The 26998-nt window shown below is 46.0% G+C and overlaps 2 protein-coding genes across 6 annotated transcripts; one reads left to right on the top strand and one right to left on the bottom strand.

Annotated features, from left to right (window-relative positions):
- Nucleotides 1–508: 508 nt before the first annotated feature.
- B3GNT9 (UDP-GlcNAc:betaGal beta-1,3-N-acetylglucosaminyltransferase 9) lies at nucleotides 509–3491 on the top strand. The gene is made up of 2 exons (XM_011380440.2): nucleotides 509–646; nucleotides 1019–3491. The coding sequence occupies exon 2, from the start codon at nucleotides 1045–1047 to the stop codon at nucleotides 2251–2253; it is 1209 nt and encodes a 402-aa protein (XP_011378742.1). The 5' UTR covers nucleotides 509–646; nucleotides 1019–1044; the 3' UTR covers nucleotides 2254–3491.
- Nucleotides 3062–26998, bottom strand: CUNH16orf70 (chromosome unknown C16orf70 homolog). Of its 5 annotated transcripts, none has more exons than XM_011380442.2 (17): nucleotides 26881–26998; nucleotides 26567–26687; nucleotides 21630–21712; nucleotides 18819–18902; nucleotides 14735–14778; nucleotides 13116–13195; nucleotides 12730–12824; nucleotides 12017–12114; nucleotides 11813–11925; nucleotides 9101–9234; nucleotides 8638–8721; nucleotides 7209–7291; nucleotides 6711–6754; nucleotides 6157–6200; nucleotides 5964–6022; nucleotides 5278–5350; nucleotides 3062–4554 (listed from the first exon to the last, which is right to left on the bottom strand). In XM_011380442.2, the coding sequence occupies exons 2-17, from the start codon at nucleotides 26628–26630 to the stop codon at nucleotides 4468–4470; spliced, it is 1269 nt and encodes a 422-aa protein (XP_011378744.1). In that variant the 5' UTR covers nucleotides 26631–26687; nucleotides 26881–26998; the 3' UTR covers nucleotides 3062–4467. The 5 variants fall into 5 exon arrangements, with proteins under 5 accessions (XP_011378744.1, XP_023379299.1, XP_011378743.1 ...); XM_023523531.1 differs by having other exon boundaries at nucleotides 26871–26982; XM_011380441.2 differs by having other exon boundaries at nucleotides 26876–26981.

Here is a 26998-nt window from a genome sequence, read left to right as displayed (position 1 = left end):
AGCTGCTGCCAGGGTTGTTGTAAGAATCGAATGAGCTGTCTTGTTGATACCTGTGTGTGTGTGTGTTTGCTGGGCATCGGGGTGGAGGGATGGGGGAGGCACAATCAGAAGTGGGGAGGCAGCCATGTGTCCCAGGGGCAGTTTATGGACCCTGCCTGGTGGAACCAGGGCTCTTCTTGATCTGAGGAAAGGCACTTCCAAGGATGGGCTGCGATAGTGGCCAGCTGGGCCCCTAAGATTTGGAACCAGGTCCTGCTTCATTCCAAAGAAGCGGGGTTTCGGGAGCCTAACCTGAAAAGCTAATGTTTCTTCCCGTCCCCATCCCCCACAGAAAGGAGGATTTGGGAAGTCTGAGCCTGCACCGAGACCAAAACTCATCTCTTCAGGACTTCCCAAAAAGAGTTCCCCAAAAGAGAGGGCTCACAGATTAGTCCCCATTCGGAGACAGCGCTCCCGGCGGCGCCCGGTGGAGCTGAGCTCCAGCTGTCCGGGCGCACACAGCTGGAGGGTCACGTGGCAGCGGGTCGGCCCCATTTTCTGCCAACGCTGCATTTGGCTCAAGCCTGGTCCATGGCCGCCCTTGGGACCCTGCGTTGAGCCCCGGATGCCGGGGCCTCCGGGGCTGCGCTGCTCCCAAGGGCTGAGCGTGAGTATCAGGATTCCAAGGACCGACGTGGTGGTCAGGGAGGAGTAGAAGGGATTCGGCTTCAGCGTGGAGAAGGGTGGCGAGGATAGGGGGTGGGGTTTTCCTGCTCCGGCCTTGGGGCACGGTCCTGGGCCTGAGCTGAGGAGGAGCGAGTTGGTTACTTGGAGGACTTCTTGCCCTTTCAGAGACCCCTTACCGACGGGAATAAGGAGGGGGTCATGGCCCAGAGTAGGAGGAGGGGGCTGAACGGCCGATAGTTGGGGACCTCCGGCGCGTGGCTCCCCATCCCTTCCGCTTGGGAAAGGCAGGGCCAGGAACTCCTGCTGGCGGCTGGCTTTCACATCGCGAGCCCTTGACTGAGTCTCTTCGCAGGAGGCGCGGGCGCCAGTCATACGGATATGAGGTGGAGGCTGTGCCTACGCGGGGACGCATCGCTCACGCTGCTCCTAGGCGCCGCTCTCGGCCTCCTGCTCTACGTGCAGCACGATGGCGCGGCATCGACAACGAGCGCGCCGCGAGCGCCAGGGAGGGCAGCGCCGGAGCCTACATCCCGGCTCCGCTTATTCCAGGCACCGGACGTGGAGGCAACCCTGCAGGCTTACGAAGAAGACACGCCAGAGCCACCCACGCCCATGGGACCCTTTGACTTTGGCCGCTACCTGCGCGCCAAGGACCAGCGACGCTTCCCCTTGCTCATTAACCAGCCCCACAAATGCCGATGCGATGGGGCACCTGGCGGGGGACCCGACCTGCTCATCGCTGTCAAGTCAGTGGCGGCCGACTTTGAGCGGCGGCAAGCCGTGCGCCAGACGTGGGGTGCTGAGGGCCGTGTGCAGGGGGCGCTCGTGCGCCGTGTGTTCTTGCTGGGTGTGCCCAGGGGCTTGGGCTCAGACGGGGCAGACGCAGAGGGGATGCGTATGCAAACGCACTGGCGCGCCCTGCTGCGTGCCGAGAGCCGTGCGTACGGGGACATTCTGCTCTGGGCCTTCGATGACACTTTCTTCAACCTAACGCTCAAAGAGATCCACTTTCTATCTTGGGCCTCAGCCTACTGCGCCGACGTGCACTTCGTTTTTAAGGGCGACGCTGACGTCTTCGTGCACGTGGGAAACCTGCTGGAATTCCTGGCTCCGCGGGACCCCGCTCAGGACCTGCTTGCGGGTGACGTGATCGTACAGGCGCGACCAATCCGCGTGCGGGCCAGCAAATACTTCATTCCAGAGGCTGTGTATGGCCTGCCTGCCTATCCGGCCTATGCGGGCGGCGGTGGCTTCGTGCTTTCTGGTGCCACACTGCACCGCCTGGCCGGCGCCTGCGCGCAGGTTGAACTCTTCCCGATCGATGACGTATTTTTGGGCATGTGTCTGCAGCGCCTGAGGCTCACTCCTGAACCTCATCCTGCTTTCCGTACGTTTGGCATCCCTCAGCCTTCAGCTGCGCCACATCTGCGCACCTTCGACCCCTGCTTTTACCGTGAGCTGGTTGTAGTGCATGGGCTCTCGGCTGCTGACATCTGGCTTATGTGGCACATGCTGCACGGGCCTCATGGGCCAGCCTGTGCACGTCCACGACCTGTCGCCGCAGGCCCCTTTCAGTGGGGCCCCTAGCCATTTATGACAGCCCCAAGCGCCCCTCATTTAGACCCAGGATACAGTGGGAGTTTGAAGCGTTAGGTTTCCCCAGTGGGTTATTGCAGTGTATGTGCTTTTTCCCCAGAAAGAGGCAGAAGAGTTAGGGATCCAGCTTGATTGCCAAGTGTCTGCTTCCATAGGGTCCAGGGAATGAAGACTGAGCTTGGCTCTTGCTCTCCTACTGGTAGCCGGTCAGGAACCACCTAATAACTCTTAGAGATAGCCAGGGCTGAGGTGATGGAGCAAGCTCTTTGTGAAGCAGGGGAACATATTCGGTCCTCTCAATACCAACATGGGGGTGGGAGGTTTTTCATGGAATCTGACCACATTCCTTGGTTTGGAACCCCTTTGGATGCTGCAGACGCATGCAGGCCTTTCTCATAGTTGGACCTCACAGGAGATGTCTGGAGCCTGGCTTCAGTCTTCATGAAACTGGCAGGCATTGTCAAAACTCAATCTGAAAGTAGGCATTTTGCTTTCCACCTGTCCCTCCAAATTGGATTTTTAGCCTTGTCAAGGTCTTTGGATCTTTTCCTTTTGAGGGCTGCTTTCTTGGAGCCACCCTGTCTCGGGCTCTGGTTTGGCTGGAACACCAGGGATGGAAGCACACTTGTGCCTGGTCCTAAAGTCTTTCCCTGTCTACTACACCCTCACAAGAGTCTATGCCAGTCTCCGACTGGAGGCTGTGCTGTCCACTTCAGAGAAGCCAAGGAACCTGTCCTCCTAAGATTACTCCACTATACATTTTCCCATATTCTTAAAAAAATCAACACCCCCACACTCATTTTAGTACAAACATCTCAGCAACAGCACATGGTAAGCCATTGCTGAGGGGATAGGCCTTTATTGGAGGAGGGGTGTAGGCAGGGCATTACGAAGGTTCCCCCATTCCAGGAGGATAAGAACAGTCCTGGCTTACCCAACAGTGGGATGTGCGGGGGTCTCTGGCCAGGCCACAGTCCAAATGGGAAGACACCAGTTACAAAGTCATGGGAGTGCCACACAAGCCTGGCTATAGGCCCAGGAACCACGTGAAGCCTGGGGCAGGTCCCCTGCACATTCATTGTTAAACTATACAGGATGAGGCTGTACATGAGTTAATTACAAAAGAGTCTTATTTACAAAAATCTGTACACACATTTGAAAAACTCACAAAATTGTCATCTATGTATCACAAGTTGCTAGACCAAAATATTAAAAATGGGATAAAATTATACATTTCTCTTCTCAATTCTTTTCAAAAGGTTAATATTTTTAAAGCACATATGCTACTTTCTTTAGCAAGACCCATGAAGAGACTGAGCAGCCCAGCCCTCCTTGAGTCCCCAGAGGCCTTGAGCCATAAAGGGGCCAGGCCAGGAGACAATGCCCAGGGTTGGGGCAGGGCAGCCAGCCCACAGTGCAGAACAGAATGCTAAAACAAAAGGAGGAAGATGTCTTTGGCTAAAACTTTGGCATTAAATTAAAAAGGCAAACAGGATGAAAACATGCAGCCCTTCCAGCCGGCTTGAGGCAGAGCGGGCACAGGTGACTTTGAAGGCTGACTCCAAGAGGGGTGGGAACCAGGCCTTAACATGTAACCTTGATGGTAGAAAGCTGTGTTTCAACCAGTTGAGTGTGCCTACTGGGCGTGGCAGGGAGAGCGTGCAAGAAAGAAACAGGGAAGGGCAGGCAGGCCACCTTGGCCACAGCTAGCTCATCAAGTAACTAAAGTGGATGTAGTAGTGCAAAAGTTACAACCAAGTACTATGGACATGCTGCTTGCCTTAAGGGTCATGTGGCAATGGTGGGCCAAAGGCAGGACCTTGTCCTCGTCCTGGGTGCTTGTGTTCTCAGCCACAGAGAGTCCCACGTTTTCCAATGTGTATGGGATGGGGAAACTGAACCTTGCCTCTTAACATGTTAGTCTAGCACTCCTAGGTCCAGGTATAAAGGCTCAGAGTTTGTGCTTCTCTTTGCAGTCTGTGTCCCCTGTTGGCACCAGCAGGCTGAGGACAGACAGAGGAATATCTATCTGGGCTCCTCGCCCCATGGCAGAGCGCCCATCCTGAGCCCTACCTCAGGACATCACAACAGCCCTTCAACACTGGCAAGGTGTCCAAGAAAACCCACAGGGTGGCACATGAAGGCCCATTGAGGAGGATGCGATGCACAGTTCCACAGGACAGAGGGACACGGGTGATGATGTCCCTAGGGGAGCTCTGCTGTTCTCAGGTGGGCACCAGGCCTGGGGGGTCCATACAGGGTCACCGAGGCAATGTGGTTATTCTGCATGACCTGGTTGTGAGAAGAGGACAGCAAGTCAAGGGGGAAGAGTAGAAGGGATGTAGGCAGAGCAGGCAATCAGACCCACAAAACCACCAGTGGGGTCAGTGGGACTGTAGGCAATCAGTGGGACTGCAGGCAATCAGACCCACAAAACCACCAGTGGGGTCAGTGGGACTGTAGCTGCAGAGAAGCGACCCAAGGCAGATCCTGTGCACTGGCGTGGAGGGCTGTGTGTACAATGCGCCTGCACACAAGGCTGGGTAGATCCTTCAACATCCTTTAACTCATGCTAGGGATCATCTCTATCCCAGCATCCGCCTGTGCCTCATGGGACACACAAACTTCACCATATCTATTTTTCCAGTGGGGCCTCTATAGCCACTCACCCAAAGCACATTCGTTCAAATGGCATTCAAAAGTGCCCTACACTCCCGAGATGAACCCCACTTGCCCTGTGCTTCCCTTCCCTGCTGTTCTGTTTTTTTTGATACAAATGTGGGATCCTGTTACATCTCATCTTGTTAGATACAGACCACCGCTTTAACTTCGTGACCCTGAATTTTCCCATCATTTCTGAACCCTCACTGTTAAATTGGGTAGGCAAGGTTCTCAGCAGACAAGGTTGTTAGGGAAGGATTAACTTGCCCAGCAGGGCCATGAGGTCCTCCCTAATCTCTCTCAGTGACTTCCCTGTCCCTGCCATGACCACTGGCCGCAGTCCTCAGGGCTTACCTCAAAGATCATCCGCTGAAGACCAAAGCAGAATGTAGAACCAAATGGGTTGGTGTTGTTTGGGGAGGAGGACCTGAGGTAGAGGAAGCCAGAATTAGAGGGGCAGACAGACGCCAAGGCCAGGCAAGGCAACCAGTCTGTTTTGGGAGGGGAGCTACTGGCAAGTGATCTCTATGTACTACACAGGCCCTTGAGATCTTGAAGGTATCCACAGGCCTCACTCAGCTCTGAATCCTACACAGCCCAATAAGGCATAGAAAGTTACCGTGCAATTGGACTGGGGTGGTGAGAGGTCAGGATGGGGAGAGAACCTCACACAGTATGGCAACCAAGGTGTTGGGAACTGGGCTATGGAGCAGAACAGGTAGCAGCTTTGATAGAGAAAATAAAGAGCCCAGGATAGCCAGTCAAAACTGCCTCCCTTTCTGAATAACTAGGGGTGAAAGGGCTCCCACATTTGGAGTTGGTGGGGGAGTGGGGAGCCATCCCCAGTGGGCAACCTTTGGTGCAGGTAAACATGCGGAAGAGCAGGCCCAGTCCTAATGTGCAGGATAGGGGCAGGAAGTACGTTTGTGGCAACACCAAAAACTTGTGTCACTTCTAAACAATACCCACTGCTAGGCTTCCCTGGGCCTTCTGGACTAGGAGCTGGATGGGGTGGTTAGACAGCAATCTCTCACACTCACCTGTGCAGGACAACAGGCTTCTCCACGGGGTGACCCAGGAGCTCCTGGATATTGTCCCACTGCAAGAAAAATGGAGGTGGCAGGGGGTTAGCAGGGATCAATGGCTGGCCCAAAGGATATGGGCCCCAGATTGCTGGCAGGCTCATGCCCATCTCATTTTCAGGCTGCACCAGGTAGGAAAATAGGAGCTCACCTTGCTGTAGGTTGTGCATGTTTCTGTCTGACCATCTGCACTCTCTGAAAAGAACACGGAGTAATTGGTAGCTGGCTCAGCCCACCTGTGGCTCCAGCCCTAGGCAGAATCCAAACCTGGCTACCCTTTGCACTAGGGCTGGAGTACGGAGGGAGGACAGATAGGCTGTTTTAGAGTTCCTGAATGGAAAACAGTGGAGGGTTGAAGGGAGGTCATTCAGGTGTGAGCTACACCAACCAGCAAGAGAACAGTCATAAGACTGGACTGGGACCACCTGGATGATCATCTGTAGATAGGAAACTCTCCCTTCCAGAGACCAGCAGTCACAAGAAAGATCTTGAGGGTCTCCAGGAGACTATGGACCAAGAACAGTACAGCCTCCAGAACAAAGAGCCCAGCTGAGAGGAGCTGAGGCTATGGGTAGAAGCAGGTGGGAAAAGGTTCCACAAACCCAACCAATACCATTCTCTCTGCTTGGATCACTTGTGTTTCTTCTCAGTGTGAATGACTGACTCAAAAGCCCTTCCTTTGCCCTGAAGACATTCACTACTCACCTTTCTTTATGGCTAGTGGGATCTTGAACTCACAACGGTGATAACTAGAGAGAGAAGGCAGATGGATAAAGGCTGAGCCCCCTGGGAGGCCTAACCACCCCCACATCTCAACCTTGCACCCTGGGAAAAACAGAACCAAGCACGCCTGTCCTAAGCCCTGGCACTGGGCCTGACAGTGTTCACTAGAGGAGGCCAGATTTATGCATTGGAATTCAACATAAAAAGGCTTGGCTCTGGGATCTGAATACTCTATAACCCTGGATAAGACACCAAACTTTCTGAATCTATTTCTCTATTTGTTAAAATGGGTACAGATAGAGAGATTGTAAGATATTGGATACTATACCAGAAACAGCAAACACTCAGGAAATGTTCACTTCTCATGAAACAGCAAGAATTCAGGTGTAAAGTAATGAACTCCAAAGCCATAAGCTCTCTTTCCTGGGGATTTTCAGCCCAAAGCTCCCTTCTCAGAGGGGCATGTACAGGTATACTCACATATTAAAATTATAATGCCCAGGGTAATTGGTGTGAAGGACAAACTTCTTCACTTTGTGTGTATTCGCATCGAAGAGGATGTCCTGAGATAGAAAACAAGGATTCCCAAGTAGGGAAAATTACTGAGGCAGTGCAGGGGGCCTTTCCAAGGGCATGTCCAACTCAGAGACACCCAGAGACACCCAGCCCACAATGGGGATGCCTGCAGGCGTTAACTGGAGTGTGAGTGAGTGAGTGAGTGAGTGTGTGTGTGTGTAGTGGGGTGGGCCGTAATCATCTATAGGCCTCCCCATTCCAAACCTTGTACCAGCAGTTCTGGCAGGCACAGGGGGATATAGCTCCCACTGCTTGGGAACTCAAACAGATCAGGGAGATCTTTAAAAAATCTGAGCAGGAAGAAAAAAATCTGAGAATTTGTCATAAAGGCTACCAAGAAAATTCAGGGCTATCTAACTCAAGGGGCTCAAAGCACCTGGCTATTCTGAATGCCACGACATGCCAGGCCCTTTACGCCCTCTCTATGGGAGTCAGCCACCCCTGGAACTGATTTGATGCTGCCTACTGAACACTTTCTCCTATCCCTCACAGCCCCCCAGCTGTTCAGGCCTGTGACCCCTGATTCTACCCCTCCATACTAAGTCCTATTAGGGCCAGTGTATTTGCTCTATCTTCCCTGCCACCTATCATAACTAGCTCTTGAAATCAAGAGATTCAGCTTATAACAGTGCCATTCCCTCCAGCACTACCTACTCTTAAGATCCCACTTCTGTTCCCCCACTTCTCCTGGCTCCTGTTTGGTCTTTCCCACATAGGCAGATCCAGTCTTTTCTTCTTTCTCCCTCTCCGGAATCTGCCCCTTCTTTGCTGCCTCATACCTTAGGCACTGGAAAGCTCAGAGGTTAGGGTCTTCCCTGAGATGTTTATACAATCATTTCTCACACACACAACCCATCTACCAGCTAGACTGCCAGCAGTGATGGTGGCCATCAGCTCCATTCAGCACCCTAGGTCCAGAGCATAGGGCTGCAGCCATGCCTCTGGGGTGATCCCCTAAAAATACATAAGCACACTCCCACTGTTTTTGAGTCTTTTTAGTCTCCCTGTTTTATCCAGAAGAGAGTTCCATGCTCTACTAAAGGGCAGTTCGCAAAACATCTTAACCTGAATGATTCCCACAGCCTCTACCTGTGCAACATGTTTCTGTCAGAAAAGAAGTCAAGACATAGTGTGTCTCAGCACTCTTCTTGGCAGGAAAGATTTACTTTGGGGTACCAATGCCAATGCAAGACAACACTGGGCAAAGCCAGCTGGGGCTAGGTTCCCTGCTGCCAAGCATGGTTACGGCTGCATGCACACACACAGGCATGCGCAGGTGCACTGCCCATCTCCCCACAGAAATGGAAGGCTTATCTAAGGAATCATAACTTACCACTCCAAGAGTGAAGTAGTTAAAAAAGTAGTCATTGCACTTGGATGGAACTTGCTTATGAGGGGAAGGGGAATGAATTTTCATCTGTTAGGGAAAAATAACAATAAATTAAAATCTAGCACCTTAATACAGTTCTTGGATTAAACGAAAGTCTACAAATTGTTTTTCTTGTATGGCATTAAGCTGTTGGGTAAGCGAGAGTATGGGAGTCCCAGCTGCTGGTGCCAACCAACCCAGCCAGCTGTGGTTGACTCCAGACTGGGCCCTGGTCTCCAAGGAAAGGCAAAGCAGGTCAATCTGACCAACAGGGGTCAGAAAAGAGCTTTCGATTTACTTCTCCATCTGCTTTAACAGAACAGGTTCTCTGGAAAAATAACAGTTTTTACATGCTCAATATTAAGTTAATGTTGATTTTAAAAAATTAAGAGACTGCTTATTCATTTTATAAACACATTTCCCTTACCTTGTCTTCTGATTTATAGAAGACTTTGTGTGGAGAGCCAAGCATGCTAAGAACATCTTGGCAAGAATCACCAAAATACACTGAACGTTCAAATACCCGCATCTTGGCATCTGCTAACAGGCCGGGTCCACAACCTGCAGAGAACAAGGAAGAGGTAGTCAGGTTCCTGGTCGGGGCCTGAGACTCTGCAGCCTAGGGCCCTGGGGAGAGGCTACTGGCTGCACACTGCATTTTTAGGTTTGGACTGAGGGGCAAGACTACATACAAGCAGAAATACCAGGTCATCAGGGCTTGAGTCACTATGAGAGAACACTATCTACTCAAAATAATGCCAGAGACTCACTCAATCCCACAAAAATGACATGGAGCTTGGGGAACATCACCACTCACTCACCAAATATTTACTTACTGACCACCACGGGCTAGAACACTTTGCTAGATGTTGATGAAACAATGGTTAGCAAAATAGGTGCAGTATCTGCCCACACGGGAGTTTACAGCTTGGTGAAGATCCTAATCAGATCACACAACTGAGGTACAACAAACAGCACCATAGGTGCTATAGAATTATACAATGGGCTGCTATTACCTCTTGCCACTTTCTAGGGCCTGACAAGATACAAGGTACTTTATGTTAAGAAGTACTTCTCAATGGTAACCCAACAAGAGATTGGACCTAAAGTTCACTCTATCAAAGAGCCAAGAGTGAAGCACCTATTAACTCACTCCTTAATTCTATAAATACCTGACATACATACCAACACTCAAGAGATAAACCGGGAAAGTGGGAGAATAAAATAACCTTCTAATTTGTCAAGTTTCTTCTTTGGGGAGAATCTTTAAACCCTGGATTTACCTAGTACATTTCACAAATTGTTCCAGTTAAACACACACACATACACACAAGTGGCAATTTACACACCAATAGTAAAATTTTCCCCATTCTGTGGATGGGAAGGCAAAGTGTTTTGTGCCCCTCCCCACTTCCCAAAAAGCCAAGAATCCGAGGAGGACTGCAATCCCTAGTACCATGATAACCACTAACATCACCTTACTATGCACAGTGCTTCAAAGTTGGCAAAGTTCTTTAATGGACAACAACCCCTTTGTTACATACAGACTTCAGGGATCCAAAATCTGAAATAACTGGGTGCTGAGTTCTCCAATTAACCCAAGAGTCTTTATTCACAACACATACATACTGAGTGGCAAATAAAGGCTGTGTGTAAATTAACTAAGTCCTGGGGAAAGCACACACCACATTAACCTCTGTCCATAAATTCTGCATCTTAGACAAGTCTGAAGCCCACCAAAAGTGCTGTCAAGCTGGACTGTGTGCCCAAAGTCTCCAGGTACCAGACACTTATGAATGTCCAGATAGGGTTACAGGGAAGGCACCTTTCATAGGCACGCTTCCTCTCGTCCCACTCTGCATGAAGCCAACCCAGGTAAAATTACCTTTAGTTTTAGGAGACTATTGTAGTTTGATTCCCTGGAGTGAGTTTTCCTATAAATTATTGCAGGGACCAAGACGGTTGAACTGACTTTCTGTGTTAAGAACATCACTGTAGCTATAAGGAAACACATGGGAAAAATGGATCGGTTGAGACAAGCTTCCCCTTCCACTTGCCAAAGGAAACTCTCAATGAGTACTGGATTGGGCAATAACTCAATGAGACCCTGACTTAACGAAGTCTTTTCCCCAATGACCCCGTAAGCAATGAGATGTGACAGATAAGAGTGTGCTGTATAGGTAGCAATCAGAATTGGCTGAGGACTCCCCGCCCGCCAAATAGGTTCCTCCTGCTGTCACCTGGAGTAACTGTGCCACCCTCGACTATCCTGCTATTTCAAGCAGCAATCTTTTGGAGAAGACAGACCCTAAATCACCTGACCCTGCTGCCACATCTCAATTCTCTCAAAAACTATAGCTCAGGTACAATACCCCTTTAAGTAGCTGGTGTTCTGCCTTGGCTAAACAATCACATTTTAAGAAATGTTCACCTGGAGGTTGTGAACTGTCTAATTGTTCAGGGCAGTGAGTTCACAGTTTATATACCAGATTCTTAACAGTTAAGAACCAATGTCCAAAAACTGATGCAAGACCCCAATTTATGAACAAATGCTGGCTAGACTATGAGTTCTGAGAAGGCCATGTCTATGGAGGCAAACTCCATGCTGTAGATCCCTATCCTACTAAGCATGATCCAAGATCCAAAGTAGCTGAGATTGGCCAGGCACAAGAAACCACAAAATAAAGTCCTGGAAAGACTAGTTAGTTACTAGAGGCAACTTTTTTGTTATTGTTCAAGGTCAGAAAAACTCTCAGCAGGGTGTGGCCAAACCACAATTCAGCAAGTCCCTCCTGTCAGCCTACTCTGAGAAATGGGCATAAAAGGTAGAGAACAGACAACATTGTTGCCCACAAGATACATCTCCAAGAAACAGAACAGCTTGAGAATCACTGCAAAGCTACATAAGCACAAAGAAGGCTTATGTACATGCTGAGCAACATACTGGTACTGTATTGTTGTTTATTATACATGTTAACAATAAGACTATGTTTTGTCCCTTCACGAATTTAAATGAAAGCTTTAAACAGAAACATCTGCATCATTTGTCTTCTACCAACTATCTCTAAGCATGTGGGATTTTAGACTGTCTCAACATGGATATAAGGGGGAATCCACTACCCCAAAGACAGTAACTGACCTGCAGCAAGTAAGCGAAGTCGTAAACCTGAGGGTCCAGTTCCATCTCGAAGAACATCCACACTCTCAGCATACACATTGCCCAGGAAACAGCTCAGAGGCATCACGGGAGCCCTGTGGGCAGGCAGAAAATGAGCACAGGCTTTGCCTTCCCTCCCAGGGAGCTCATGGCCTTAGCATGAAGCTTGTGTTCCCTGATACATACTTGGTATCCTGTAGGCTGTTTCCATTGTAGATATACATTCGTTTCACAGTTGCTCCATGGGGTATCTGGAGAGAAGCTAGACCATGGGCAAAATTGGGCTGCAAAACAGGACAAAAGTTTTACTAAGGAGCAAACTGCAGGCCGTGTGACTCAGGTTCTGGCATTTCCTAGTAATCATGGTCTTCAAAAGGTCAAAGCACACAGTCAAATCTGGCTCCAGGTCAACTCACCCCAACCATGCAAGTTCCTTTTTAATCTGGCTTTTTTTTTTTCTTTCATCAGAGAGAAAATGCAGGAATGACTCCTTTAATAAAATGTGAACCTTATAAAAAGCTTTCATTTCATAACCCTAAGGATGAATGAAATGTTTTGCTAAAAGCAATAGGTAATTAAAAATATAGGATAAACTCTCAAATTTTAGGCTACTAGAAAAAAACAAAGTGGTTGGGAGTTTTAAAGCAAGACATGACTGGGATTATCTCTGAAAAGTGAGCCTGACCTCACTCTGCAGTGGAAAGTACCCTCTTCCTGGGAATGCCAGCTTGGACACTGTTCTTCCTGTCAACCCTACCCACTCTACCCTTCTTGGCCCCTAAAGACCTCAGAGACGAGGACGCTGAAGAAAGGGTACCTATGCAGCCTCCCTTAAGGACACTGTCTGCTGACCCATGTCACCTGGGCACTGGGCAGCAAATACCAGGGGAAGGGCTAACCTCATACTTGGGAGCCTCAGTCCATGAGTCTAACTGAAAAGAGAAAGACAGTCCTCTGAAGTTGAGGTGGAAGAGCTGCTCAGCAGAGTTGTACACTGTGGGAGTGGGGAGAAGAAAATGACATGGTTGATGGCATCAGAAGTTGCAAACCCAAACCAGCCTGACAGGGAGTAATGACTGGCAAAATCCTCCTTGTGTCTTATTTCTGAACTGACCTACTAGGCTGAAAACAAGGGGGAAGAAGCTTTCCTTCAAGCCCAAGTACCAACCCCCATAACCTACAGGAACCTGGCTTCAGGGAGTTGTGGCTGGGATGGTACCGCTTGTCAGGTTTATCATAATGGGCTGCCACAGGTGACCAAAGGAATCAGATAGACTTGGCTTACCTCCAGGGTGGGTTGCACCGAAAGACTGGTCAATTTGTTCAATGGTGGGAGCTATGGCCTGAGAGTTAAAATGTACTCCACTGAAAAACAAAGACATTTTTTAATATCAGGCCTGCAGGACAGGCTCACAGATCATTGGAGATGGTGGCTGGAAAAGTTATTCTTAAAACACAGGTGGGATTCTATAATTATATTAAAGAACTTGTAAGTAAGAGAAAATTGAGTTTACAAGTCAATTCTCTTGATGCTAGTGTACAGAACTGATCTTCTAGGGCCTCCCAAGACATTTGTGGCTAACTAGGCACAATTCAGAAGGAAATAAATCCAGTCTTAGCCCCATGGCATTTGGACTTGGATAAAGAGTAGCCATAGGAATATACAATGTTAAAGTGTTTTCCCAGGATGTCTATTAGCAGCTTGACTTGAAAGAATGAACTTTTTAAAAAGGGATGAACATCTTAAAAGAAGGGTGTAGAAAAGCAAAGCAGCTTGTCTTAACAGGCAGATGAACTGGGTGACTGGGTGGAGGGAGATGGATTCCCATGCAAACCTGAAGAGTAGGTTTAAGAGTAGAGAAGGGCATACGATTTCAGATGATGAGCATGAAGATAAGCCATTTATGATATAAAGGTTAAGAATTTTTAAAGAATTAATATCATTTATGGAACCTCTTTTTTAACCAGGCAATGTACTATGTGCTTTACCAGCATTATATCATACTATCTTCCTAACCCAGCAGCCACATTATTGGTTTCATTTCTCTGATAAGAAAACCAGCTCAAAGAGGTTTAGTGACTTGCCCAAGGTCAGAGAGGTAATAAAATGATGAAGCCATAACTCAAACTCAGGGCAGCCTGACTCTAGACCTTATACTCTCACCTACCACTGACTCTTAAGAGGGTAAAGAGAAGCCAAACCTTGAGGTGTGAAGGCCCAACAAGACTAAAAGACAACTACAATCTGCAGAGGCTAGTGCTAGTACACATTTGTTTATCTACTCCTTCATCAGCAAATGCTGCTTGAGCCAGCTCCAGAAACTAGGCCTTTTCACACCCTCTCAAAGGAAAAGGGAAGCTTATTAAGGAAGCTTACTAAACAGAGTACTCTAGATGCTAGAACAGTGCCTTGCCATAATGGGAGCTCAAATATGTACACCATACTGACCATTCTCATTTTCATTTTAAAAGCAGATCTGGGTCCCCAAATAGATTTTGGTCTCTTTGGCACTTTCTTTAGCACAGGCTTTGGAGTCAGACATATCTGGTTTGTCCCACTTCTTCTGCTCATGAAAGCATAAAGAGGTACCAAAAGAGGTTTGTGCAGAGGAGGGCAGCCGTGACCCAGGAGATAGTCGTTATCACCTCTGAACTGAGATCCTACTTTGTTGTGAGGATTAAATAAGTTGATATATATGTGAAGAACATACAGCATGTTCTTAATAAGGTTTCTTTCTTTTCTCCTGGAAAATGAGTAGGCTTAGAGGCTGCCAAAAATCATGGAACCAGGGTGTAATCCTGGAACTGCTACGGATGGAATTCCTTTACCAACATAATGAGGGTAGTAGATAAAGCCCACCTGTACCAAGCCTGTGACATATAACAGCAGGGCAGAAAACTCACCAATATTTTAACTTTACTTTAGTCAAGTCATATACTTCAATCACCTAAAAAAAAAAAAGTCAAATGTTTAAGAGTTGTTAATGCTCTGTAGTTGAAGAAAATTAAAAAGACATTTATACAATAGTGAAGAAAAAAAATTTATCACTGTTGAAATTCTCCTGAAGTATTGCACATTAGCTTTAAATGTGGAGGGAAAACCCATACCACACATGCAGTATAACGTCCCCGCACCCCCCATCTTCCAATGAATTGTTCAACAGTTATCTGTGGATACTCCGGGACAAGGTACTTTTATCTAATCTACTGCTAGGTCATAGAGAAGATTGCACATAACACCCCTCCAGGACAGTGAAACCTTCCACAGAATCAAATTCATGCAGCTGTTAAGGTTGTAACCTTGGATACTGAACCCTCTTTCTTCTATTCCACATTTTGCTGCATTATAAAAACCCAAATCAAATCACTTTCAAAAATAGCCTCAAATACTGCGGTTTACTAAACAAAAAGATGGAAGAGGAGGTCTATCCTGTTAGAAAACAAGTCATATTATATCAACTTATAACAACTGTGACAATATTTATATATATCCCTAATGAAGAGTATCTGGTTAAACCTGGAGAACCTTAGGACCCTTGTGAAGTTTCAGTGGGCTTGGCCTGAACTCAAGGCAGAGACAAAAGAAAAGGTATCGAACACTCAGCCACTAGTGTTTACCTCAATGGTGTTGAAGGCTTGACAGTCAGCAGGATGGCTGGCTGGGGCCTGGAACACTATTTACCATTCCCCGGTTTGGAGATCTGGCCCTCATTGTGGAGGCACAAGCAGAGTTTGTTCAACATGTTTGCTCTGATAATCTGGACCTGATCCTGGAAGGGGCTGTGGGGCACTGGGTACAAGAGCATCTGGCATTGCCACAGAAACTGAGACATAATAGGCAGTTCGCTCTTGGTCAGACTTTGTCTCTAACTTTGTTTAGAGCTCCTAATACTGAACTACAAGTTGTACAGACATCACTTAACTATAGTGCAGCTGTTCCAATCCTACCTGCTGCTAAGAATTGCGCCCTCTGCTGGGCCATCATAGCATTTCGATCGACTCTCTCCTACATTAGTTGTATATTGTGTTCACTGGTCCCACTAAGTTAAGGTCTGGCTCATTAGTTCACAAAGGGGAGGTACTCCACACATCAGATGATTCTGCCTGGTATGAAAGTAGCTAAGGGCAACATGAAGCTTAAAAGTATGAAAAGAGAAGCCAAAAGAGGTCAAGCAAAAAAGGATGAGGAAATAGCTATGATTCATAAAACACCTAGTAACCTCTTCTGAAAGCCTGGGGATGGCAGTATATCGCGCCAAATTGGCATGCTATTTCATCTAGGCCGAGGTTCCATGTTGGAAGAGGGCCTCGACCTTCAACCAGAAGCCTTGCTTGTATAGCAGGGGCAGGCACTCTGCCTCCCTGATTACTACTCCTATGACTGGCCAATGGCCTCTCAAGGGGCTTTCCACCACTCACTGTCACTAAATATGACTTTGTCCTCACCATGCTGTGATTCTATAAGCCTCCAGGATGTCCCTCCTATGTCACTGTCACCCACCTGCTGCATCTCAGACAACACTTATAGATGCTTCAATTCTGCCTGCCCAATGGGAGAACAGTAGAACAGAGTTAATCACATGGTTACATCTGTGGCAAGAGACCCAGAGTGCTGACTATCTAGCAGTCCTTCGTATCACCAGGAGAATCAACAAGCGGATTTTGGTCCATAGACCTTCATGTCCTTGCTGGGTCACAGGGACAAACAGCCAGGGTAGTCTAAAGTCCATGATTTTCTACCCTCTAGGCTGGAAAAGGCCTTGATTTCACCAGAGAGGAAGAGACATGGCAGCAGCCAAGATAGGAAAAGAAAAGTCAGGTGGCTGTAGAGATTATGACTTGTGAAGCCTCACTTCACAGAGCCTGCTCACAGGCAGCGAGTGAGGGGATGGGGAAAATGCAGGAGACAACATCTGGGAGAGGAGGGTTCTGAAGCCCTAGATAGAGGGGCAGACAGATGGGTCAGATGAGACCTGGTGCCAAGCAAAGGCACCTGAAGGATAATTTCCCCAGTTCCCAGTGGCCCAGCCCCTCCTTCTTTATAGGGACCCCAACAGAAGGCAGAAGACAAGGTTCTACTTTACCTCCTTCCCACTCTAATATACTTCCCATTTTTCACATTTTTGAGTAGTGTGTTCACACTATTTTCTTCAGCTTTTATCACATTTCCCATACCCATCAACAGAGCCTAAGGCATTCCAGATCTAACGCTTGGTGCCAGGCAGACCACTTATCCGCTGTCCCTCTACTGTTTCACTGATAAACAATACCACCCACAGGCTTGTTAGAATTAAATTAAAAAATGGACTCAGCCATGCACCAAACATGTACCAAGTGTTCACTAAATATACAACTTTGTCCTCACAATGCTGTGAATCTATGATGGGCTGGCTGCCTAGCCATCTCCTTCTATTATCCACTCAGGTTACTTCCAGCTTTTTATTACTATGAAAAGCCTTCTCATAAACATCTGGCAACATTACACTCTCCATAAAGTTTTTAAGTTATGGTTCCTAAAGTGGATTTACCAAGTCAAAGGAAAATGATTCTTTGCAAAGGTGTTTCCAGATTAGTTTTTCCCCAATTTGTGATGAAGGCACAGTGAAGACCATCCTCTACCTTTTCCCAGTGTGGAACTTCGGGTCACTGAAGACAGAATGACTGAGTCTACAAGGAGAGGCAAGGAAGATGTGGGGCTAAGAATATTCATATCAAATTCTGCTTTCTGAAAAACTATCACAAATGAGGAATTCTCATTTTATGTACAGATTCTGTTTTTATGTTCTATCTTGTCTCCTCAGCAGCTCACTTGTGATAGGATGTTGAGAACTAGGAAGTACCCAAGTCTTTTGGAAAGGCAACACCATAACCTAACTAGGATGATGGCTCTGGCATGCCACTGCCTAGAGCCACATTCAACTTGTGACTCTGAGGCATGAGTCTGATGTTACATGACTAACCTGTGAAGCGCAGGCATTTCTAAATAGTGCATTAAAAACATCCTGGACCGAAACAGGTGTTAGTAAATTGCACTTGACCTCCAACTAGGACAACTCTTCACACTATCAAGTTGTTTACATTTTTCTCAAAGGAGTTAAAGAGTCAACTCATTGCTGGTGGTGTTAACCCCAACACTTAGGAGGAACAGTCCATTTTTCATCTTCTAAGTCATATTGTTTGACCCAAGAATGAAGTAAAACAAGAAGATACATAAACCTGACTAGAGTCTTTTGGTTCTATTCTGCAGTCAGGCCCCATTTTTAGTACCTTTTTAAAGTGTCGGGATATATTACCCCAATAAACTTAATTTAAAAAAAAAAGGAACCTGAAGCCACTTTTGATCTCATGAATTGGGAGAACATAGAATGTATCTAATTTATACCATCTCTCTATTATTATGTTTTTATATAGTTATTTTGTTTTGTTTCTATTTTACATGGTGAGGGTACTCCTGCAACATAGAATATTAAAATTAAAAATATCCTTAAGAAAGAAAGAAAGAGAGAGAGAGAGAGAGAGAGAGAGCAAGAGCAAGAGAGCAAGAGGGAGGGAAGGAAGGAAGGAAGGAAGGAAGGAAGGAAGGAAGGAAGGAAGGAAGGAAGGAAGGAAGGAAGGATGGAAGGAAAGAAGGAAGGAGAGGGAGGGAGGAAGAAAGAAAGTGTCAGGATAATCTATGCCAAATACTCGGCTCCTCTTTTGTTTTCCTATTTAACATAAAAGCCCCATTCCCATTGCATGGTCCCCAAATCCTCAATGCTCTTCTCTCTCTACTTCTAGAGCCTGGGACTAGAGTCCTTCCCAGAATCTTTCAAACCACCTCATCTCACTCCCAGCTACCCAATTTTTAGGGAAGCAAGCACAGCTTCAGTCCACTACTGTGGTGGTCTCTGAACCACACAAGTCCACTTCCACTTAGGAATTTCAGAAATATATCACAATAACACATATTAATCAGCCTGGCATGAAACTTTAGTTGTCATTTAGTTACCTTAAGTCTCTGATTGAAAGCATCAAACAGTAGTTTGATCCCGTCCTGAGTCAGGTTAAGGATGAGGTCATGGCTTAGAGGAGACTACGAAACAAAAATAAAACACACCCTGAACAATTAATTTACTCACCAGTAACTACTGAAAACCTTACAATATAAATGCTATACACAGAGAGTATTTAAGTACAGAAAGCCACTTCCTTCCTCCCCCAACTGAGGAGGTTTGAATGACGGAGGTGTGGCTGTCAGATAGAAATGTGCCACTGCTGGTATGGGCCTCAATGGAAAAATTCTCTCCAAAAAGCTTTCTGGGATTAGCACACTGTCTGCTCTCCTCCACCCCACTGCTCTCTCCAATGTAACAGGTCCAGGTGGCACCATCATGCCTGGCAAACACTAGAAGAAAGAATGTTCTAATTTTCCAGTAGCTCTGTATGAATTTTTTAAACTATTAGGTCTCAAGCAAGATAATGGAATAATGAACCTTGACCTTAGGTCAGTTATTCTCAACCCAGAACACAGTTCCATTTCTGCGAGGGCCATTTCATAGGGGTAAGCAGGATGAAGCAATGTTTTCGTATCTTTCGTGATCCTTGCTTGGAGAAGAATGCTGCAAGCATGTGGATTTTCTTATATTCTTCCAAGATCTTATAATTTTCTTCCTGGCATTATTATAATTCAGGACATAACTAAGTAATTTTGAAAAGCAAGCAAATCATCTTCACAGTCAATGTTTTATTAGTATTTTGTATCTCCAGAACCAACACGTACTATGTGGTGTTTAAGCGAGCCCTTCCAGTAAGCCAGCACTATTAGTCCTCCATATAAAATAGTTTAGTAAAGCTGTCTGCTGCTAGTCGTTAACATCTTCTTCCTCTAAGAACGATGGGACCTACTTGATATGTGCATTTAATTCCCCAGGTGTAATTTGCTGCAAACAAGATATTTCTGAAATGTTCGATGGGGCCAAACTATTCTCTCTACTTGATGGGAAGCAAGGTAACAAATGGGAAAGGAAAGGAAGAAGGGCAAAAGAGGACAGAACGACATGTAAGAAGCACCATATCAGAGCTCTGAGAGACCATGTCCTCTTGATCTTCATCAAAGATTATTCTATTATAAGGAAACTATATCCATTTCACAGGAGAACTAGATTGGTTTATTAACCTACCAAAAACCACATGACGAAGAATGGGAAGAGCAAAAATCCGAACCAAGGTCTAGACTTAAAAACCCATTTTTCCAACTGATTCCATAAGCTTAGAAGATATTGAGGGAAATTAGTTTAATGTTAAACTGCTATTTGTACCCAAAGACTAGAATGACACAATAAAGACAGTGATATAAGAAATAAAACTCATTCTTAAAAATTGGTTAAGAATGTTTAAAGCCAATTTTCAAATGTAAATAATCTTGGGGGTGCCCAAATCTTATTTAACTGAATATGCAAGTGGTTTTAAGCTCAAGACGTAAGGCCAGTTCCCCTGTTTTGATAGCTACTTGTCAGGAGTAATTCCTTCATGATCTTACACTGAAAGTCAGATTAGGTTAGAGAGTACAACAAAGAGAAAAAGCCACCATCATTTACTTTATAAATGAGAAGCCACTTTGGCTCTGTGGCTCAAGGAGCCCACTCCTACAAGTCCCTTGTTCTGTGGTAGGCACAAGAATATCCAAGTACTTACTTGGAGATTAAGTATTCTCTATCTCAGAAGGACCCTTCACATAGGGCCTAACTAGGCTGGCATAGGGGTACAGTATGAATGTAATTTCTGGGTATAGGTTAACACTAAGCCAAATTGGGAAGCCTCAAAGAAATCTCACTCACTTCTAATCTATAATATTCTTCATGTCAAAAATAATCTGTCATTTGTTTTAGATCTAAAGCTAATTAGAATAAATGGAACTAAAATAATAAAACCAGTACTTACAGGATCTCAGAAGAGCCACAGAGGGCATCCTGTAGCCTATGTAGGCTCAAAACTGTTCCCTGAGGTGACACATAGGGCACCACAAGGTTGCTCCTCACGGCAGCACATGGTCTTTGTCATAGAAGAACTACGGATTTCAGAGAGTTCAGTGGAAGGGAGACTGCATATTCCTAAAGGCCTATGAAGAATAGCCTGATGTTCAGGAAATTCTTCTCTGGTGCTAACCTAAAATATATTCTTTTTGGAAACTGAAAAAGTCTTTGTAGGTACATGCAACATTATACTATAGGGATTAATTTCTGGCACAACTGACCAACATTTAATAGAGACTACCATAAACTGGACAAAAAAAAGAGTAAAATATGTTCATTGATTGGGACCCAATATCTTACAATTTCCATGTATCAGATCATTCTAACTACAGAGGTGAGGTATACCTGCTTCAAGTCTACAATGCTCTGCTAGCTAGAGAGCTGCACTACAACAATCCTGAACACAAACCAAAGCAACCAACAAAGCAGTACAGAGTATTCTAAACTCAAAAGTGGAAAGTAAGCACCCTAGAAGACCTGACTGTCCCTGAGGTGACTTCCCACTGAAAAATCCCTACGGGCCAGTACCTAAGTCAAACACAATAAAAAAAAACAAGTTCAGCTATCACTGCTCTTCAAAACCTGGCAGCACTAGATTATCAAAACGAAAAGCTTCAGAATAATAATAATAATAAAAAGCTTGGTAACTAACTAGTGTTGGAGATTCTCTCATTTGAACACAGTGACTCAACAATCCCTGTCAGGCAGCCTCTCCCAGGGCATCAACTTGTGAAGATGACTCACTGATTAGGGATGCTACTTTAGTAAACAAATCAGCTACCACTCACCTGTTCACTGTAGAGAACCTGGACATTTTTGATGATGCGACAATGCTTCTGAAGAATGGCTACTGTCTGAGCCAGAGGCATTCCTGAAATAAAGCAAGGACCCCTGTGTGGTTACTTGGGTTATCCATTTACTGACATCTACCACTGTGTTTAAGCATTAGTCCCTGCAGTAAAGCCTGGGCTGGGAGTGGGGGGCCACTAAGGTCTACAGATATGTGAGTAAATAAAAGTTTAATAAGCAGTAAGAGCTAGAATAAAGTTAGCAGCAAGCATTAAGGGAACAGCTGGATTGCATAGGGAGTGATATACAAAAAGGCTCCTGGAAATGGGGACTTCTGTACTAATCCCAAGCAGACAAAGGGTGTGGAAAAGGAAAAGGTAGCATGAACCAAGAAACAGAGTGAGAAAAGAACTGACTCCATGACTCTGGACACCAAGGTTCTGGTTCTCTTCTGTCATGGATTATATATATTTTAGGGCAATTCCTTCCTGTCTTCCTTTGTGGCATCTGTCTCCTCATCTCTCAAATGAGAGTCTGTAGGAACACATCACTTGTAAGAGCTCGACAAAAAAGTTACAAATCCCACATCTACCAGAATCAACTTCTTTTACTAAAGATTTTCACTGGATCCTTACTTATCTACTCACAAATATCCTCTAAATCTTAACACTTGATTTTTGAACTCATGGCCCATTACAAATAGATTTATATATGCCTCCAGTTTAAGAAATCCAAATCCTAACGGCATTTCAAAGATTTCAAGGATTCACAGGGAATAGCAAAGAGTATGTTTCAGAGTCCATTAGATTTTAAACAAGAAACACAGAGAGACAATTTAAAACAAAGTCCCGACAATCTAAAAACAAAGACTCACAACTTTGAGTACAAGGACAATATGTCTGTTATTCACCTCTCTAGATCCCCAGCACCCAGCACCCAGCACCCAGCACAGGGCTGACCACATAGTGGGTACTGAATAAATATTCAGTGGGACTGAAGGATTATAGGGGTAGGTAATAAGAGAAAGGGAGAAAGACGGACCACCATATGACACTGGGGCAATACAGTGACTCACGTTCAAGATCAATTTACCTCTGATTCAAGGAAAGATGTGCAGAAAAGAGCTTACACACAAAAAATTAGGTTAAAAACACATGGCCCATTTACATTTAAACAATGATCCGATCCTGCCTTCATTCAATAATCCATTCTACAATTGGAAGAAAGTTGGAGGGAACAGACTTTAAACAAGGTACTTTTCAGCATTCTATAGCATAGGGCCTAGCACATAGTAGAGGCTTAATAAATGTTTGTTGAGAATATGAACAAGTAGGAAAGCATCCATGCTGTCTCTCTCAGAGGGAACAGACAAACATCTACCTATGTGGAGAAGACATATAAGCTTGGTTAGGGGCTGAGAAAGAGAAGAGCACATGGTTTCTCTGACCCATGTGGTATAAACCAGTTTCTTGAGGGAAAGTTCTTTTCCTTCTAATCACATAAAATTCCTGGTCTTGGATTCTTTGCATCCTGAGTCATCAGGGAGAAATCACCTGAAGGAGATAAAGCAGCCACAATGACCAGTTGTCACACGGCTACTGGTAAAGGAAGGCTACAAAAGGCCTTTAAAGGGAACCAATCATATGTATGGCAAAGACACTAGAGCACTATCTCAGACCTAATAAGATACTTAACCCCCAAAAGCGGGTGGAGTCTATGGTCAGCCTTCTAAACTGTACAAATCCTATGTTTTACAGATCTCATCATTTGCTTACTTATAAGCCTCCAATGGCTGGCTTCCCATTATGAGGAAAAAACCCAAACAACTTACCATCACCTAAGGGCTCTGAATATTCTACCCACCTCTACCTTTCTTTTCACTGCTCACCATGCCTCACTTTGTTCCTCGCACAGATCTTTCCTACCTTAGGCCTTTGCACTAGTTCTTGAGTGCTGGAATGTTCTTCAGATATCTTGTTCCTTCTTATTCTCCAGGTCTAGGTTTACACCTCACTTCCCTGACTACTTTATCTAATGAAGCCTCCCATCCCATTTATCTTCCTGTAGTGCCTCATCTATACTTCCTTAAGGGTAGACACATGGCTGTCTTAATGCTGTACCCCTAGGCTGTATTACTGCTTGGCACAATAGTAGGTGCTCATATATATCTGCTGAGCTATGAAGGCAATTAGGTAGAACACATAGGTCCTGTGCCACAGACCCTGGTGACCATCCTTCCTTTCTGAGAACTCACATCCTCTTGTCAATATCACCCTCTCCTGCTTTCCTTTAACTTTCCACATCTCTATGACTGGCAGTATTTTCTTTTGCCCATCTCTCATTCATTCAACCAACCACCTAGTTTCTGACTCTCTCTGAACTCCCCAGGTCAGGTCAAGTCCCTTTTCGCATTCCATAGCACCCTATATAACCTCTGCCCTCAATATCATAAAATGAATCATTTCTGTAATCCTTTCTTCCTACTAGACTAAGCTCTTCAGGACATATATGACCATTTCTTACTCAACTTTCAATGTTTGTAAGCACAGTCCACATAAGTACATGCTGCCTTCAACTAAGTGAGCCTTCAGTCTCTCTGGAACAAGGTGATCTCGAAGAAGGCTATTCTCCAGTGACCCTTAAATCTATCCACTTGAGGCATTTTCAACACTAATTTCAAAAACAAATTCAGAGACATGCCTCCACACTAAAACATTTCAAATTTGCACTGTCTCTACTCCACCACTGATCGAGCCATCAGTGGCATTCTTAGAGATTCCCCTGGCCTAGGTTTTCTTGTCCCTGTGTTGCTGGCATTTCCCTAATCCCCCAACATCAAACATAGGTCAGGAAGGCAGCCAAGAAGTTGAATGCAGTTCCTCATTATGATGCCAGGAGGATGATGGCAAGGGCTAGATACATCTGCATTTGCACAGATTCCAAAAAGAAAGCTGGCGATAAAGCTGAGCCCATCCTCAGAAGGGCAGAGCAGTGGGAAGCAAGAAATTCCTGTCCAGTTACTTTTTATCATCTCTACTTTTCTGAGCCTATTCCTCACCTGACAAATGGAGATTACAGGGTTGTGGTGACTTGAATTAAGTACTGGCTGCTTCTCTAGCCTGGGAATGAAATTCTAAAGCACAGACCTAGTTCTTGGATCTATCACCACCTATTACCCCCAACTGCAGTTTAGGTGTGTTGAGGGCTGAGGAGATTAAGAGGGAAAAATGACTCTTTTTTTTTTTCCAGGCTGGGGAAGTTAAATGACCACCATTTTTCAAACAAGCACAATTTTAAAGTGTGAATTTTTAAGACCCACAAAGGAATTATCAAGGCTCAGGCCCCCTTTATGAGATTTCCCCCAAAGTTCAATTCTGGACCCAATGAACAGAAATGTTATTTTCACTGTTTTTGGTTGTTATTTAGACAATTTGAAAGAACTAACCATACTCCTGACTTCTGGAAACTGGAAAAAGTTAGGAGTGGGGGTTAAGGTATCAAAACAATAGTTGAGAGAAGCCTTGCTCTCCCACCTTGCTTTTTGGAAATCGTGGTCTCAAATGACATCCTTATCATCACTTTTGACCAACAGAATCTATGTCACTGAGATCCACAATTTAGTTGCAACACCAAGCACAATTTGAAGCTATGGCTGTGGTTCTCACTCTGCCTGTTAAGTCCTGGGGTGAGGAGAAGCTGTGGGTGGGGAGGTTCTTTCCTAACTAGAAGCCAAACAGCATCAGCCCAATGAATAGGTCTAGAGGCAAAGATATCAACTAGCCTCCCAAACAAGCTCTTGATGCTTCACAAGAGGCTGGGGTATTTCATACCACCTAAAATTTTGGGAAGTGCTCTACAGGAGTGGTATAAGTTATGAGAGAATTTGGCTAAGACCTCGCAATAAAACTGGCTCCTACAACCCAGGAAGCTTATAGTTCAATTCATGGAGAAAACTGAGCACCAGCAGGGCCCTACCAGCAATCTGTTCCGCCCAGTTTCTCACTTGTCTCCATAGATATGAGTCTTCCAGATTCAAGGATAAGTTATAGCTCAATGGAGCAGCTGACTCAGTCCAGTAGCCCAAATTAGTGTGACAAAAGTTCAGGCCTGCACAAACAGCACCAACACCTGCTCCCCACCCCCTTTTCCTAGTGCTAGAACATCAAAGTAAACAAACACTAGAGTTACTGAATGCAAATATTTGTACATATAAAGGTAGTGACGTTGGGGATGGGGAAAAACTGAACCAAACTGCCCATTTTCTACAAACTAAATGCTACTTTCCCTGAACTCCTATTTCATTCTCAGCTAAGGTTTGGGTTTAGGATTACACCACACATCTACACAATAAAAACGAGAAGGAAACAAGTCAGAAGTTCCTTTAACACACAAAACTCTCAACTCCTTTGACCAGATCTCCAACATGTAATGATTGGGGGATCAGAGCCTAGGTTCCCCTTCCGAAGGGGCAACATCCACACCCAGAAAAGCAAAGGGAGACAGACAGCTGTGGAATTTAAGGGATCAGTCACTTCTTAGCTATTTTGTCTGTACATGCGAATAAGAACAATAGTATCGACCCTCAGACCCCAAGGAGGACACCTTGAAATAATTACGCACCAGAGAGCAGGGCTTGGCCTCGAGTATTTGGGGAGTGTCAGTAATTGTTGTTATTATTATTACTACAGTACCACTGCCCGGGGAGGGGCCCTGTTGAGGCCTGAGGCGAGGGCATCGGGACCCACCAGAGCGACACACTGGAGGGTCGTGCGTGTCGGAGCAGGTATCTAGTGACTGGAGCCAAAGAGCCAAGAGGACGGAAGAGGCGAGGAGGCAGGCGCAGGGGAGAAAAAGGCCAGAGACCAGAGATGGGAAGGGTACGGAGAGAAAGACCAGAAAATAGGGTCCCGAAGGAGGACCCGACACCCACACTTACCCAGAGTGAATTCCCATTGCTCGTTCCCCAGAGAGCGCTCGGGCACCACCTCCAGATCCAGCATTGGTTCGGCTCGCCGGGCCAGGGCGGCCTCCCTGCGGCAGCGCAGACAGGACCGGAGCTGAGAAGACAAAGCAGCAGGTGACCCGCCGTCCCAGCCGTCCCGCAGCGGCCCTATTCCCACCTCCTCCCCGGTCGCCGGCGGCACCGGCCCAACACAACACCACACCACACGACACGACACGACACCACACCACACCACACCACACCACACCACACCACACCACACCACACCACATCTCACCTCACCTCACCTCACCAGCAGCGGCCGCGGCAACAGGAGCAGCGGCAGCAGCAAGGGTATCTGCAGCAAAAGTGGCGTGCCCGGCCGTAAAGTGTGGCGAGGGCGGGGCGAAGGCGGGATTTCAATTG

The sequence above is a fragment of the Pteropus vampyrus genome, unplaced genomic scaffold, assembly GCF_000151845.1.
Source record: "Pteropus vampyrus isolate Shadow unplaced genomic scaffold, Pvam_2.0 Scaffold394, whole genome shotgun sequence".
Classification (NCBI taxonomy): Eukaryota; Metazoa; Chordata; class Mammalia; order Chiroptera; family Pteropodidae; genus Pteropus; species Pteropus vampyrus.
Note: the sequence above shows the minus strand (reverse complement) of the source record. Positions and strands in the feature narration are given on the sequence as shown.